Source organism: Rhinolophus sinicus, linkage group LG11 (assembly GCF_036562045.2).
Source record: "Rhinolophus sinicus isolate RSC01 linkage group LG11, ASM3656204v1, whole genome shotgun sequence".
Lineage (NCBI taxonomy): Eukaryota > Metazoa > Chordata > Mammalia > Chiroptera > Rhinolophidae > Rhinolophus > Rhinolophus sinicus.
The window spans coordinates 64,856,295-64,873,910 of NC_133760.1; the positions used below are offsets into that span (position 1 = coordinate 64,856,295).

Consider the following 17,616-nt stretch of genomic DNA (forward strand, 5'->3'; position numbering starts at 1 on the left):
CTGGCTCTCTATTTCCCCTCCCCCAGGAACCACCATTCTACTGTATGTCTCCATGAGTTTGACTACTCTAGGGACCTCATATGAGCGGAATTGTGTAATATTTGTCCTATTGTGACTGGCTTATTTCACTTAGTATAATGTTTTCAAGATTCATCCATGTTGTAGCTTGTATTAAAAGTTTCTTCCTTTTTAAGGTGGAATCCTATTCCATTGTCTGTATATACCACACTTTTTGTCTATCCATTCAAGCACTGATGGACACTCGGATTGCTTCTACTTTTTGGCTGTTGTGAATAGTGCTGCTATGTCCGAGTTGGAGTCCCTGCTTTCAGTTCTTTTGGGTCCACACCCAGAAGTGGGATTGCTGGGTCTGCGGCTCCTTTCCTAGCTGCTCTTCAGGATAAAGGTGTGGGCAGCCTGGAAGAGGGGAGGGGGCATTCGCTAACAGCCCTGGGGCACTTGCTTCCCTGATGCAAAGCTCCAGGGTAATCAGGAAGGACAGATATAAGACAACCTCAATTCATGGGATCAGGGCTGATTAGAGCGGAATGGGTCCTTGGGTCCCATCCGATTGACAGTTAAGGAAGTTGAGTCTCCAAGTGGGGATGTGCTGAGGTCCGTAGCTCATCATAACTGCAGCAGGCATTGGCGCTCAGAGGCCTTCTCCCCCCACCAGGTGTCTTATTAGGGAGACCACTTCGTGGACAGTGAAGATGCCTGACCACTGCACTGTACACCTGAAGCTGAAGCTGAATAATATCGAATGACAACTATCGTTTTATATATATATATATATATATATATATATATATATATATATATAGTCACGGGATGTGGAGTACAGCATAGGGAATAGAGTCAATGGAATTCTGACAGCTATATACAATGGTAGAGGGGTAGTAGATTGGGGGACGGGGGTTCACTTTGTGAGGGGTGTAAATGTCTAACTATTACATTGTTTTGTACACCTGGAACTAATAAAAAAATATGCAACCTGAAGAGGTCAAGGGATGGCTTCAGTGAGAAGTGGCCTGAAGACAGTGACCCTGGGACGGGGGATTTCTCAGTCCCATTCCCTCCGTCAGGTGTCTGGGGATGAGCCAGAGCCCAGGACCGGCCCTGGGTGTCTCCGTGGGAGGGGGCGTCGGGCGAACATCCGGGTGATGCCTGGGAAGGCTGCCACGTCTCTGCTTCCTGCCCCCAGCCTGAGCGAGCTCTCTGTCCCCAGGACTGCCCCCAGCTGCTGCGCGTGGACAAGATCCTGGTGCCGGTGGAGGTCATCAAGCCCATCACCCTCAAGGCCAAGAACCTGCCCCAGCCACAGTCCGGGCAGCGCGGGTACGAATGCATTCTCAGCATCCAGGGCAGCGAGCAGAGGGTACCCGCCCTGCGCTTCAACAGCTCCAGCGTGCAGTGCCAGAACACCTCCGTGAGTGCCCCGCCCAATGCCTGCGGGCGCCTCCACCCCTCCTGCACCCGCCCTTCTTCTTGTCTAGAGCCGAATCCGCTCAGCTCTGCAGGACTTCCCCAAACACCCACAAAACGGCTCAGCTCCCTGCCTACCTGCTCGCTCCACCCTGCTCTCCCAGCCCAGCCCCTTATGCCACCCCAGCAGGGGTGGCTGGGCTCCAAGGGTCCTCTGGCCATGACAAGGGCTGTGGGGAGAGGGGCATTGGGACCAGCCATGGTCCCAAAGCTGAGTGCTGTTCATGGGCAGGTGTCTTTGCCGGGCACATCCATCCTCCTTCCAGAGAAAAGCCCTGGTGGCCCTGGGCCCGCCTTCCTACCAGAGCTGAGCTGGGGAGCCCACAGGGCCCCCCGCTGCCTTCACACCTACACAGAGGCTGTTCCCAGCACAGGGGGCTTCTGAGACAGACCTGCAAAGGGAGCCGGCAGCACGAGTGCCATGCTCAGATCAGCACAAACCCTGCCCTGTGTTTAGAAAATTCACATTAGGTCCCTGCTCGGGCTGTCACCGGATTCCTAGGTGCACAGGGAACCGTTCGGTGCATCACCTCTGGCCTGCCTGGGGCCTTGCGTCACTGCTCTGCGTGCTGTTCTCACTCTCTCCCTGGGCTATGTCTGTGCTCCCAGATGCTCAGAGACAAACATTGTACTTAGAGCCTTGTACCATTTTCAAGCTGTAAGATCCTTCCCCTTCTCCTTCAATGTACGAAAGAACTGGAGGCCGAGAAGCAGGGGTTCATCTAGGTTTGTGGGGCTGAGCATTATAGAATTTGGGCGAACCTCTTTAAGAATTTAGTAAATACAAAGGCAGATATGCAGGCAGCCCTTCAAAGGGGCTGCAGCTTCGTGTGTCTTGGGGTACCTGCCCCTGCCCAGAGGGTAAGTGACGTGCGTAAGGTCACACAGCTAGTGAGTGGCAGGGCCAGGCCTGGAGTTGGGGTCTGCTCCTGTGTCACACTGCCTCCCATTCATCCTTCTCGTTGTTTCCGGGTACTGACATGTGGTGACTATATTTGGGGATGTGACATAGGACCAGGAGGGTCCCAGCAAAGCCCTTCCTGGGAGCAGTCCACTCTTCCTACAGGAAGTAGTTTAGGGGTCATGGGGAGCTCAGAGAGGCCCACATGCTTGCCCAGGGTGGCTCAGCATTCCAGGGACTGAACTGACAATTGATCTCCCAACTTCTGAAACCCCAGATGTGTACCCACAGCTCCCCTGGCAGGCAGGCTGTTTTGAGGTTTCTGCAGTGCTCTAGATTAAGCTCGCAAGCAAAAGGGATTATGTAAGCACCTCCTGTTTCCTCTAAATCCTAAGGCCAAGCAGACCAGCCCCAAGGGTTTGGCTCAAGTGGTTCTCCCCCGAATAAGCAACTCCCTGTGGGAAGAGAGCCTGAGCCGCACGTTTAACTCAGCAGAAGGCAGCTGGGGGTTTCAGACCACAGAGGAAACGCTCGGTTCCTCAGAGAAGCTGAGGATATCCCTGGATACCCCAGGGATCCAGGGCCCTGAGGTATCAGGAGGGAGGACAGAGGACAGTCTCTGGTCTCTGACGATGAGGCCTCAGCTCCCCAGATGCCACAAGACTGGGCCCTGTGCTTCCGCTGACTCGGTTAAATAGACGACGGTACCCCAGATGACAACCTGTAAACCCCTGGGTCTGTGCCTGCGGGACTAACGTGAGCTTCCACGAGACTCGTTGGGACCCGCTGCTTTTCTATGTCCTTCCAGAATTGGAAGCCGATTGGGCTCAGAGGTCCTCAGCTTTTACTGAGCTGAGGCCTGACTCAATGAACGAGCCCATTAGGGGTCCCAGGGAACTCCCTGAATGTGGGAGCAAAATCAGAGCCTCCTGGAAACAAGAGCGTAAACGGGAGCTCAGCAGCCCTGACAGGTGAGGTCCGGGCAGGTGAGGCCAGATTTCCTCATGTGTGGTACCCCCACAGGGTACCTGGTGCTGGGCCCCTGGTCAGTACCAATGGGGCAGGCAAAGGTAGCGCTAGGCTCATCCCATCCTCTAATTAAAGGGTGAGCAAAAATTAGCAAGTGACTATGTTATACCACAGCCGTGGTGTAACCCCTGGGAGCAGAGTCTGATCTGCCGCAGACGGATTGTGGAAGAAGAGCTACTGTGGTTTCATTTCCTAAGTGAGGTCCCTGGAATGGGGGCAGGAAGGGAGAAGGATCTGAGAGAGAAGCAGGTCACTTCCAGCCCACTTTTTGGGGACAGGCCCTGGGCCAATCACTGCAGCCCTCAGGGGGCCTGTGGGAAGAGAACAGAGGAGCTCGCAGCAGCAGTTGGAGGGGTAACAACTGCGGGTATTCTTGGCCTCCTTTACTCCCAAGTTCTAGAGAAATGTCAAGTGCTATTAATAATAGTGCCTAGTATCCGCCTCTAAGTCACCAAGTAAGTGGGCCGCAGAGGGCCGCCAGCTGGCTGTGGTGCCGGCCGAGGCCCCGGGGCTCTGGCCCAGCTTCCACCCACCCACACTGGCCGCAAGTTTCCTCTTGGTGCCCCAGTTTACCACACGCAAAGCAGGGAAGGGGACACAGATGGAGAGGTCCCTTCTCCCCCTTCCTGTGGTACTGGAACACCGCGGGGAATGGGTCTGCTGCGCGCTCTGGGGTCCTGGAGATGGACACACATAGGCTTCTTATGGTGTTCAGATTTGTTCGCGGGAATGGGTGCGCTTTCCAGCAAAATAGCTCAGCGCTTGGGACAAGTGAATGGCTGGAGGAGAGAATGTCCAAAGTATACAGACGTCTTCTCTTGTGCTTCAGAAGGAAGAGAAACTGCGGTTCACGCTTTCCCAAGGTCATGGTCAACATCACCCACTAGCAGGGCCAGGGTATGGCATACTCGATGGAGACACTTAGCCTCCTGGCCCCTGGGAGCCTGAAACAGTCTTCCCTCAGCCCTGGGTGTCCGTGCAGGTGAAATGCCCGCTGATTACAGACAGCCATATAAATGCCAAGTGGTGCGGAGGTGGGGAGTCGTGGGGGGTGGGAGCCAGTGGTGCTGCCCCCGCCTCCCTTTGGGATGCAGGTCCTGGGGGAGAGAGTGTGTCCAGGAAGGAGAGTGACACCGCTCGAGATTGAGAGAGCGGAGGGGAGCAGCCGGGGTTAGTGATTTCTGTAATATTTCATCATCAGAACCCCGGGAATGAGGGAGAGAGAGAAAGCAATACCCGGCATATTTGATCCTTAAAGTCTGTTTTTATTTTCAATTTTCTTCAAAAAGAAAATGTGCGCGCGTGCGCGCACACACACACACACACACACACACACAGTCACACACATCTGAACACTCCAGCATTCTCATATGCATACACCTCCATGTGTGCCAAGTGTCTGGCACGTGAATACTCAATAGATGGCGGCTATTATTATTCCGCATAAACATAAACACGGGGGATACCAATATATTTTGCATAGCCCCCCTAAGTGTATACATGTAGATTAAAATACACAATAATATCGGAGTGTTCGTTCTACGTGACAGGCCCTGTATATACCTCAGAGTACTGGGTGGCTGTCTCGAAACCTCACAACAATGCACTGTGGGGAATGCACTGTTTGGAATTCCCGCTTTACAAATAGGGACACTGGGACTTAGATCATTTGCACACATTCACACAGCTGGGTACTGCGGAACCACGTGGTGACACTGTGTGTGCCTACACGCATGTAGGAACTCAGAATACAGGTATGTGCCGTGACCTCAAGTCAGCATGTGTGCAAACAGCTTTGTGTGCACACACGCACATACACAGGCACATTCCCTGACTTGCTCTCTGGGGGATTTCAGGTCCTTCCTGAGAGGACCCTGAGGGTCTATTGATTTTTGGTCCACCTGCCCCTGATCACGACCTGCTACTTCCTCTTTGGGTCCTGGCCAGACCCAGGGCTGAGTGGCAGGAGGCCAGGGCTGCCTCACTGAGCCTGGAACAACCAGCACTGCCCAGAGCCCTCTAGCTGGCAGCCTGGGCCACCATCACTGCGTGTCCCTGACTGGGGCCATGGAGGAGGGAAATGGAAAGGATGGAAGTGCAGCTTGGCTAGAGGAGGAAATGGGAAGACGGTCTGGAAAAGAGTTTTCTCTGTATCTGTCTGTCTGTCTGTCTCTTCCCCTCCCGCCCTCCCTCCCCCACATACCCCTCCACTGGGCAATCCAGTGTCTCCCAGCTTGTAGCACAATGCAGGCAGCGGCGATGTTGAACTTTGGTCAGCAGCAAGAGCACTAAAGTCATTTGCCTGGAATGCTCCCCAGTTCCTTAGACTCCAGTGCAGCAGGTCTGGGGGCGGGGGGGCCGGGGGGGGGTGCTGGAATCTGCATTTAGCAGGCCCCCTAGCTGATGCTGATGAGGGTGGCCCATGAGAACCACCGGTCTAGAGAAGAGGTTTGGTGAGAAAACTCAGGATGACTTGGAAGGGCTCAGCCTGACCCAGACACAAGAACTTAATCTCTGGGAAATTGATGACCGAGCTATGTAGCAAACAGCTTATGAGTCACCAGCTGAGTTATGCTCGGATCAGAAAAGCTCCCCACTGCTGTGTCCGCAGGGCTGGGGAGCTTTGCTGTGTTCCATGGCTGGAGCCCAGACCCTGGCCCTGGCCCAAGTGTCATCAGTCACAGGGAGATGCTATGAGTGTGGATGGGGCAGGGCAAACGCCGCCATTGAGGAGAACACACTGGACGTGGCTCCCCGGCCTGAGCAAACTGGCCAGAGAGCTGGTGAAGAATCTCGGAGCACCAGGGTCGAGCCATAAGAAAGCTAAACTCACATCCTACTTACGTGGCTGCATGAGGACATCATGACATATTCACACTGGGGCACATTCTGGAACTCAGGAATCTGGGGTGATAACCTCTCCTTTAGAAGCCCCTCCAAATGGGATACAGAGACAGAGGCACTGGTGACAGACCCTGAGACCCTCCCCAGCCTGTGCGTTCCCAAGGTTCTGTGGCTTCCTCCCCTTGGTGAAGGTGCTCTGGCTAGCTGGGGCGGGGGGGGGGGGGCATCAGCTGCCTGCCCTAACGACCATCAACACCCCCACGGCCCAGCCCCTCCAAACTTCCACTCTGGGTTCAAAGAGCCTATCGGCTCTGCAAATACCGCTTCAAACCATGTCTAGAGTAGACCCTTCCAACTGATCGCCAGCCCTCAGCCCCTCCCGCCTCTACAGTAACCCTGTCTCAGTTCCATTCCTCATGTCACCCCCTATGGTGGCAGAGTCTGGTGGGATAATGAGAACATCACCGGTAGGGATCGGAAATGCTGCCCAGGGCAGGCTCAGAGTCCCTGCCACCTGTCTCCTTTGGGGATTGAGAAGCATCTGCTGTGGGAAGACAGATGGGGGCTGGCTGCCACGTCTCCATGGGGGCTGCCTGTCTGCCCTGCATCCCTGGCAGCACCCGTCCTGCACCCTGTCCCTGCCTCTTAGCACCACAGTCCCAAGCTGGGACTCTGTTAAACTTCCTGGGGAAAGCCCAGCTGAGGACAAGGCCCCGTTAAAGGAGGATGAGTCACTTGCTCAGAGCTTGTCCATTGACCTGCATTTACGGGTGTCCCACCCAGCAGGCCTGCACCCACCCCAACCGTAGCTTCCTGACGCGCTTTCAGTCCCCTGGTAAGTGCTTCCCCTCGCAGCTCACCCACACATGTGCGTGCATGTACACGTGTGCCCACCCCACACACACACACGCACAGTCATGGCCAGTCCAGCCCGGTGCACTCCTGGGGCCTCAGGCTGCACGTCCAGCCCCTCCTGAAGTCTCCGTGACCCAGCTTTCTTCTTCCTCCCCACCTGGCTGCAGTATTCCTACGAAGGGATGGAGATCAACAACCTGCCCGTGGAGCTGACGGTCGTGTGGAACGGCCACTTCAACATCGACAACCCAGCCCAGAACAAAGGTGTGGAAGGCGGCCCCGGTGGTGCTGGTGGGGGAGGGGCAGGTGGAGGGAGAGAGCGGTTCTGCTCTCCTGGGCAGGTGCCATTCTGTCCCCCACCTACTGGTTGTCCCTGTCCCTCTGGCCCCAAGCCCGCCCTCCACAGCCTCTCCACCATCCCTCCTGCTCTGACTTGTTGTGCGAGGTGGGCTCGGTGTGGGCAGGGGGCTTCTGGGGGTGGAGCGGGGTGAGCAGGGCTGGCTGAGGGAGGATGCTGATTCTGGAGGGAGACTGACTTCCTAGCTGTGTCCCATCGCCGGAGGCTGGGGCTGCCGTCCTTGTCCATACTCCCCGGCCCCTCCCAGCCCCCCGCCATCCACCACCACCCCTAGCTTCCACCGCCCCCCCCCTGCCCTGCCTCCCCTCCCCTCCCAACCTCCCCTCCCAGCCCCCACCCCACCCCAAAGTGCCCCTGGCCCTCTGCCCACAGTTCACCTCTACAAGTGCGGAGCCATGCGGGAGAGCTGCGGCCTGTGCCTCAAGGCGGACCCAGACTTCGAGTGTGGCTGGTGCCAGGGCCAAGGCCAGTGCACGCTGCGGCAGCACTGCCCCGTCCACGAGAGCCAGTGGCTGGAGCTGGCGGGCGCCAACAGCAAGTGCACCAACCCCCGCATCACGGAGGTAGGTCCCAGTGCAGGGGCTCCAGCATGTGGTGGGTCCCCCAGGATCGCTGGGTGCATTCAGTGCCCAGCTGGCTGGGGCACCTCAGCTTCCCCAGAGTCTGCAGGCTCGGCTCAGAGGCCCGGCCCCTAGCAAGGGAGGTCAAAAGCAGACAGCGGCTCGACCCTCCTGTTGGAGTATCTGCGTGAGCTGTGTGAGAAAGGACTCTAAGTCCTTGCCACTCTCCCTTTGTCTCTAAGAGTTTCGGGAACAAAGCCGTGATGCTCCAGCCGTGGCCGCCTCACCAAGCAGTGGGCCCATGACAGAGGCTGCGTGGGGGTCAAGGGCACAGCCCTGGGGAGGTAGAGGAGGTCGAATTGAAGAGGCCTCAGGACTCACCCAAAGCAAGCGTTAAGCTGTAAGATGCAGAAATGGATTTGGAGCACAGTTCAGGACACCCAGGGGACACAGGCAGTGGCGTAAATACTGCTGAGGGGCAGGGCAGAGCTACACATGCAGCTCTGTGGGTGATGGAGAACGGGGTTTGAGGCCCAGCTCTGTCAGCTAACTGCTGGGTAGCCCAGGGCTAATTCATCGTTATCTCCAGGCCTCAGCTTGCTCACCTGTGCAGTGGGTCTATGCATCTATCTCACAAGACAGTTATAAGGATTATAGGAGAGAATCCATGCCCAGCCCACGGGGATCTCTCATTCTCCTCCCCCTCCTTCGTCATCAACATTGTTAAAATCGTTGCCGCACATGTCTAAGCCAAGGGAACCGCTGCCCCTGGGTTTATTTAGGTCACCTGTGTCCCCAGCTCCCCACTCCACACTCTTGGCGGAAAGACCTCCTAAGGTCCCCCCTCCCACCACAGCTGGAGTCCCTTATTCCCGTAAAATAAGGAAGAGGTACCTACGTGTCAGCAAAGGGACCTACCTCATATCTGCCTCATGTCTGTGCTCCTAGCACAGGCTTAGCACACAGTAGGTGCTCATGCCTCTTGGCCACAGTGGATGCTGACTTAATAACAAAGCTAAAGAGAGTGGACAAAAGAGGAGGGAGAAGGAGGCTCGGTCACTGCCTTCGTGCCCAGTGAGGACGGACTGGGTATCCAGCTCTGCGAAGTCCCACAAACGCACCTGTACCTGATAACCTAACCCTGGCAGTGCAGTCACAGGCCGACTCTCTATGTGGTGCTTTATTGCTTGCAAGCTATCTCCATATCCCTTACTCCATCGTCCTCACAACATCCCTGCCTTATGGTTTCCCGGGGCTGCCACAGCAAAGGACCACAGACTGGGTGGCCTAAACAACAGAAATATATTTTCTGTCCATTTCGGAGGCTGGAAATTCGAAATCAAGAGGTTGGCAGGGTTGGTTCCTTCTGAGGGCTGTAACGGAGCATCTGTTCAGGCCTCTCCCGCTCCCGTTGTCTTCTACGGGGCTGTTTCTGCCTGTGTCTTCACCCAGCTTTCTTCTATGCGTGCCTCTGTTCCAATTTACCCTTTTTATGAGGACACCAGTCATATTGGATTACAACTCAGCCTAATGACCTCATTTTAACTTGATGGCCTCTGTACAGACCCTGTCTCCAAATAACGTCACGATCTGGGGGGATGAGGGTTAGGGCTTCAACATACGGATTTCGGGGGAGACATAACTCAACCCGCAAAGCTTGCCAAAGCTGCGATTATTATCACTCTTTCCCAGATAAAAAGACCAGTGCTCAGAGATGCTTATTTCTTCTAAGCAAGTTTAAACCAAAGGGGTCCTGAGCCCCAGGTCTCTTGATTCTTGGGTTTACATTCTCCTCCCACAAAGGCAAGACACCCATATGTTTCGCTCACCACAGGGGTGCACGGGACGTCGGGGGGTATCTTCCCTTTGTGCACACACACCAGGGACATGGACAAGCAGGAAGCTTGGCTTTTGGGACTGAACAGCCTCCTCCAGCAGTGACCCTTCATGGGTGGCCCTCTGGGTGTGACCCCTACTTAGGCTCTTTGCCCCCTCCCCCATTCCTGGCTTACCAGAGGCTGGCAGCTTCCCTCAGCCCCTACTTCAGTGTGCTGCATGGGTAGGAATCTCAACAGTGATTCTCATACTGGGGGGAAATACTTACGCATTTAACCAGCAGAATTATCTGGGAAGGGGAGGAAAGTGGGTGCCCCTCTCCCCCTTGCATCTGGTCCCACACCTGGGCTGTGCCCCCCTCCTTTCCAGCCAGCCCCCCCTTCCCCTCCTATACCCCCCAGAGCCCCTAACAAGCAACCATGCTGCCATGCATGACTGCTAACCGTGTGCCTGGCGAAAACAGTGGGACTTGCTTTCTTTTTGGCCTAAGACCAAGAAAATGGCAGGGAGGCAATGGAAAATTAAACAAATCTCCCTGCGATGGGGGCTATTGGCTGGCTCCATATTGGCAGCCCCCCCCCCGCCCCCCGGGGAACCCAGGGAACCGAGGACCGAGCCAGAGATAAATCTCCTTCTTCAGGATGACAAGTCGGGGCTGGAATAGCGGGCAGCGCCTGCTGCCAGCTGCCAGTGTCACTTTGAGGGACTGGCTGGAAGAACATGGACTCCCCCTTCCAACCTCCCTATATCTGCCCACCTCCCTCACACAGCAGTGGGTCTGTGTCTCCAAAGAACCTTTGTTTCCAGTGCAGTGGGAACACGCGTGTGCAAACCCTCACACTCATATGAACACTCACAAACACGCACAGCTGCATGTGTAAGAAGGAAGTACCTCGACTTTTGTAGGTGAACAGCCTCTGCCTGGCAAAGCTGCCACTCAGGGGCACCCCAGCCTCATTTCTTTCACTGCCCCCCAGTATGGAACCCCCAGTTTTGATCTTTGGGGCTGGAGAGAGTAGGAAATGGTCTGTCTGGGCTCCTTCAATTGTGATCTCATTGACATTAGCCAAGATCCACATCCTGGAGTTCAGAGGCCCCAGGAATGGGAAACGTGCCCTTCTCTGTCTATCAGATGCCAGGAGAGGTTGGCACAGCATGTTTCTGCCACCAAGGTCACTCCTGTGGAATGTCACCATTAGATCGCGTGAACTGGACGGAGCCCCTCCCTCCACGCAGGCCCTCTGTCGTTGACATCACCATTCCACTCGTGGGTTTTAACACCACCAGTGCCATCTCTGGGGGGAAGGCCAGCCAGGAGGGTGAAGTCTAAATGAGACCCATCTCCCTTAGAAACCAAGCCAAACAGTGAAGGTCAAGGGGTTGTGACAAATGCTCTGCTAACTCCAGGAAGATGCTTGGATAGTTGGGGTTTGCAATACAATTTCAACTTGAAGCAAGTGTGGTGCTGTCACTGAAAAGTCCACAAAGAGAAGTGAGACACTGTTCCTGGTGTCAGAGACTCCAGATCTGAAGAGGAAGTGGGTGGGAGATGGAAGGATGGGAATTCCACACAAATGTTACCATGAAAGTAGCACAAAGAAGGGGGCCTGAAATTTTAGTTGCAGGGGTGGGCTTGGGGGGGTTAGAAAGGGAGGGAGAGGAGGGGAGGGAGAGGAGAGAGACTATGGGAAGTGACATTTGAAAAGGGTCTTAAAAAGATGCGTGGATCCCGTAGAGTGGAGGGTTTACAGGGCATGGTGGGGGGGGAGGTTCTTCCTTTTTCTTGAGAATAGAAGCAACACAAGCAAATGCCAGCCAAATTTAATCATGATTTTCCACGAATTCCCCGGTAACACTGTGGATCCCCTTCCATTCCCTCTTCTATGAAACAGGAAGGTGAGAGAGGGTCTTTGAGCACTGTTCCTAAAATCACACACAAACTTAGACCTCTCTCAGCGAAGCTCCTACCCCTGGCCGGTCCCAGACCTGGGTGCGCTGGTGAACTTGTTCCCAACTCAGGGAACCGGGTGGCGATAGAGACAAGCCAGCAGGATTTCCTTGCCCCGTCGCCCCATCAGCAAGTGGGTGACGGTTCTATCTTGGTGCCTGCCAAACCGCAATGCTTCCTCCTTCCAGATAATCCCAGTGACCGGCCCCCGAGAAGGGGGAACCAAGGTCACCATCCGAGGAGAGAACCTGGGCCTGGAGTTCCGGGACATCGCCTCCCACGTCAAGGTGGCCGGCGTGGAGTGCAGCCCTTTGGTGGACGGCTACATCCCTGCGGAACAGTAAGTGGAGGTGACCTGAGACGCAGAGACGTATAGGAGGGGAGGGAAGACAAGCCAGCAACAAACAGTCTGAAAGCTTATGGGGGTCAAAGGAGAAAATCCTTAACATTCTAAGGGGTGGGGAGGGGACACCCACAACTCCCCAGTGCCTACACTATGCCTACACTAGCATATGGCCAGCTGCCATATTGGGGGAAGTATAGAAAGGGGAAAAGGCTGGGAAAGGAGAGAAAAGTGACTGTTCCCTCCTTGGGCTGTGAGGGTGAGAAGGAGTAAGACAAAGCAAAATTAAAATCTGCAAGAGAAATGTGCGTTCAGTTCGTTACACCCAACTCCCTCTGCTGACCCAAACTCCCCACACATGCCCTCCCCCAGTTATAAAAGAAGCCGACCCTGAGCTACTCTCTGTGGAGACTGAAAATGAAAGCCGCCTTCACTTGGATTGTTTTTCTCTTTGCAAATTCTGCTGATCCACTGAGAGGGTCAGTCAGCGAGTGACCCGAACCTCTAACCCACCTGGTGGAGGAGGTTTGTGAGTCATGTATCGCCTTGTAAATAAGTAAACACAATTTTCCAGCTCAGCACACACAACCAGGAAATGTTTACCAGCACAATAGAATCTATATTCTATACCATCTTTGCTGCCCCTCCCGGAATGAAATCTTGCTACTTGTCCTGTGTGCATAAGTTATTGACTCTTTTGAAAGGCCTTCTTTAGGTAGGTCAGTGCAGTTTCTATTTCTGCTTCCTGGCTTTTGCCTGGATTTAGTGATTCTGGAACCATCAGTACTGCCATATTCAATTCCTCCTGGTTTTCCCAAGGTGCTCAGAGTAGCTCAGTTGATTGAAGTTTCCAACCTTGGTAGGACTCACTTCCCTGGTCTATCGTTGCTTATTGACCCAAAGGTTTTCCTGTGTCTCCTTCAACTTTCTGTGCCCTTCCCAGAACAAAACCAAACCAGATTGCCACCAATATATTGTGGTCTCGGGAAATGTGAAATACCCTACTTGGGACCTGCATAGCCAGATATAAAAAATATTATTATAAAGCCACATGACTAAAATACTGTGGCACTATTTAGATACGTGGCGTAAGGTTGAACACCCAGAAAAAGAATCCTGATCTATAAACATTTAGTATGTGATAAAATTGACATTTCAAATCAGCAAGGAAAGGAAAGCTCATTCAGTAAGTGGTGCTGGTTAACTCCCTGAAAAAAAAATATAGTATCCGATCCTTATTTCACATTATAAACCAAATAAATTCCAGACAGATGAAAAAGTTAAGTGTAAAAAAATTAAACAGTGAATGGATTAGAAGGTGATACAGGTGAGGGTTTATCTGATTTCAAGAAAAGGAAGGTGCTCTATAACTGCAAAAGGGAAAAAATTATAAAGGAAAAGATTAGAAGATTTGCGTAATAAAACTTAAAAACTTGTGTGTCAAAAATCATCGTAAGCAGAATAAAAATGTGAATAATAGACTAGGTTTATGGTTATATACCCTGTTACAATTAAGAGATGCTTTTTCTTAACATATAAAGAAGTTTTATAAATAAAAGGCAAATATCAAAAAATGAGCAAAGAGCATGAATGAACAATTCATAAGATACACAAAGAACTAAAAGTCATATAAAAATGGTTACAATCAGTAGTAACCAGTGAAATGCAAATTAAAACAATAGGGAACAATTTTAAATTGTCACATTCATATATTCATGTTGGGAGAGTAAATTGGGACTATCTTTCTGGATTGCAGTTTGGAAACGTGGGTCGAAAATCTTTAGCCTGGCCATAATACTTCTAGAACTTTCCCTACATAACCAGAACGCACAATTTTTTTTTGGAGGGGGGTGGCAAGAATGCTTATTTCAGCTTTATTTGTAATAGTAAAAATTTAGAGCCAATTTGCATATTTGAAAATAGGGAATTAAATCAATTCAATAAATTATTTTATATGCACAGGACTGTAAACTACATAGCCATTAAATTTGATATTATAGAAGAATCATGACCCAAGATATACTCAAGGTATATAAAGTAAGAACACAGGTTACAAGCAGAATACGGAGTTTCTAATAAATTTTATGAATGAAGAGGCAGGTTGGAAACATGTATGCAAAAATGTTGACAATGGATATTTCTGGGTGATGCAATTGGGGGACAGGTTCTTCTAAGTACTTTCCTTTTTCTTGTTTTTTTTTTTTTACACTAACATGGCAAGTGCTTTAATGTATTCTCTATTTTTTTTACACTGAATATGTATTAATTATGTTATCTGGACAGAAAAGCAAGGTATATATTTTTGCTCGATTCTCACCTAGAAGTTCTAAGAGAAAGATAGAACCCAGAAACCATAAAATAAAAGAATGAGCAATTGAACCACACAGATACTTTTAAATTTTATGTTGGCAAAAGACATAAACAAAGTTGAGACAGGTGACCAAGTAGGATAAAATAATACGGTATTTATTACAGACAAAAGTTAATATTCCTAATTCGGCAGCTTCTACAAAAGGACAACCCAGTAGAAAAATAGAGGGTTTCAGACAAGTGAAAGGAAAGGCAACATAAGATTTAAAAACACACACACACATACATGAAAATATGTGCACCCTCACTAGTAATCAGGGAAATAAATATTTTAATTAAAACAAATTTTTTTTCCTATTGGAAAATCTTTCAAACAATTGGTAATATCTAGTGTTGGCAAAAGAGTGAAGTAATCTCGCTCAATTACCGTTCATAAAAGGGAAAATGGGTACCACCCCTTTGGACCATTATTTTGCTCTATTTATTAAACATTAAGTACACAAACAATGACCCAGCAAGTTCCCTCCTCAGAAATGTATTCTGATAAACATACAATGCTTACGGGTGTATGTGTAAGTTGGTTTGTTTCGCAGGATTATTTGGAGTAGGAGAAAAATCAGAATGAGTTACACGTACGTCAGTGGGAGGCTGGTTAAATAAAAGACAGTGAAGTCGTAGCATGAAACTCTATGAAGCTGTGAAAGAAAAAAGCAGAGTTGTGTGCACAGTGACGTGAAGGAAACGCCATGCCACACTGATGAGCAAAAAGAGGGGGTCAGGAGAGTGGGTCGTTACGTTTCACTTTTATTATATGTTTCTCTATATATGTATATTTGTATATAATTGTACGTGTGTGTTTATATCACACTTATGTTTATGTGTGTGCACAATATCAAACAAATATATATACCTACGGGTGGGTGTGTGCAAACATATGCATTGGGGCAAGTTGCCTAATTTTTCTGTGCCTCCATTTCTTCATGTGTAAAATGGAGATTATATTTATATATTTTATAAATATATATTGTATTTATATACATATTACATATAGTTGCATAGGTCTAGAAAAAGGTCTGCAAAGATATATATACCAAATTTTTCAGAGAGGTTAGGGGTGAAGAAAAGGACATTTAACTGTTTCCTTGTCACACTTCTGTACTGTCTTGTTTTCAAAGGGTATGAACAGATTTTGTAATTTAAAGAATAAAAATGTGTAAAAAGGGAAAAATGGGTAACTCTCCTCCACGCACCCACCCCTCCCCTCCACAGCAAGACTATGTCCTTGCTCACCAGGTCCCTAGCAGGGGCTGGGAGCAGAAAGCACGAGGAAATCTATGCATTGATAGCTAAGAGCAGCTTGGCTAGGACCTGAAAACCTTAGGTCTGCTCCAAGGCTCCATCTGACTTGCTGTGTGCCCTTGGGTAAGTCACTTTACCTCTCTGGGCCATCAGCTCTATTCCCTAAGCTGTTTGGCTGAAGCACCACCTGCACTGTAATTCACAACAGCGTGACTAATTCACGGTTAGGGACTGGGGGTCAGGTCAGAAGCAGGGACCCTCGCCTAGGCCTCCCAGGAGACCCCTGTGAGCCGCGTTGCTCATTTCCTGAGAACCAGGGAGGAGCCCCCGCAAGGAAGAATCTGCGGTGTCTCACCTCCTCCTTGCCCGCCCCGCCCTGAGCTCCTCCTGCAGAGAGTGGGGCCCTGGGGTACCGCTGGGAGTCCTGTGACCCTCCTGTGACCCGTGGGGTCTGTCCTCTCCTCCCCGCAGGATCGTGTGTGAGATGGGGGAGGCCAAGCCCAGCCAGCACGCCGGCTTCGTGGAGATCTGTGTGGCCGTGTGTCGGCCTGAGTTCATGGCCCGGTCCTCACAGCTCTATTACTTCATGGTGAGTCCCGGTCCCCAGTGGCCATGCCAAGTGCAGGTCAGAGACCTCATTACCACGACTGCTGGCCCCTTGAGACGCACGGCAAGGTCACGGGAGGCCTGTGCTACAGCGCGTGAGAGTACAGCCTTGGGAGTCTAGAAGACCTGGGTTCAAACCCAGGCTGTGCTGTGCCTGGGGTGTGGTTCCAGGGAAGGGGCTTTGGCTCCCAGGCCTGGGGCCCCCTTCTGCCTGAGTGGCAGTGTGGCACAGAACGTGAGAGTGTGGCCTGTGCATGAGGACTCCGGGGGTTTGAGCCCTGCTTCTGCCACTTACTGAGTGGACCTGGGCAAGCTGCTGAACCATTCTGTGCTTTAGTTTCTAAAACAGGGATGGTGATAATAATGGCACTACCCTTGGCATGTATGTGGTGAACATGACGTACAGTAGGTTTGTTACTTCTAGAATCGTTTCCTGTATGATTTCTGTGCCTGCCACCTGGGCTACGGGGCCGTGGCCTGCCGTTTGCCCTACCCCCTGGCACCCAGCGTTTCCATCCCATCACCCTCACTCCTCCCACCTTCTCCACTCACCATCATCCCATGATCTCCTGAACCCACCTCAGTATCCCACATCTCACCTGCACCCACTCCGCCTTCCTCTGCCTGCACTATTACCCGCTCCCACGCCAACACCACTTTCCCTGCCTCTCCCTCCCCCTCCCATGGCCTCTCACCCAACCCCCCAATTCCCTCCAGCCTGGACGCTCCCTGGTGCTGCAAAGGCTGCCTGGCTAGCTCCAGGGTGAGGGCTTCTATGGGGCAGTGGCTTTCGCACCCTCTCAGCCTTGTGATGGCAGGGAGGCTGGAGACATGAGCCCATGCCCTGCCGTGCACCCTGCGTCATTCTCCAAACTGCTTCACCAGCCAGTTAACTTCTCAGGTTAACGACAGCAGTGATGGTAGAATTTCCTCATGATGCTGAGCGGCTTTGGGAAGTTGGAAACCTGAGTGATGGAGGTTATGCCTGAGCATCCAATGCCCTGAAATATGTCACTGGGAGCCCAGGTTTCATCCTTCTTCCTTCCTTCCTTCCTTCCTTCCTTCCTTCCTTCCTTCCTTCCTTCCTTCCCTCCCTCCTTCCTTTTCTTTCATCGGCCGTCCTCCTCTTTCTCCTTTCCCCATTCAGTGGCCAACCACTTATCACCTTGCACAATACCTCGCAGTAGATTGTTTGATAAAGACTTGCTGGATTGATTGAATTTTATAATATAATTTGATGGC

General features: G+C 51.8%; 1 protein-coding gene across 1 annotated transcript in view; it reads left to right on the forward strand.

Moving 5' to 3' along the window:
• The window catches only part of PLXNA4 (plexin A4), a 411,943-nt gene that overhangs the window by 332,212 nt on the left and 62,115 nt on the right, over positions 1–17,616 (forward strand). Inside the window, exons 10-14 of the mRNA XM_019751040.2 lie at positions 1,229–1,429; positions 7,282–7,378; positions 7,845–8,035; positions 12,005–12,156; positions 16,240–16,357. Of these exons, the coding sequence (XP_019606599.2) occupies positions 1,229–1,429; positions 7,282–7,378; positions 7,845–8,035; positions 12,005–12,156; positions 16,240–16,357 (759 nt within the window). The remainder of the gene's footprint in view (positions 1–1,228; positions 1,430–7,281; positions 7,379–7,844; positions 8,036–12,004; positions 12,157–16,239; positions 16,358–17,616) is intronic.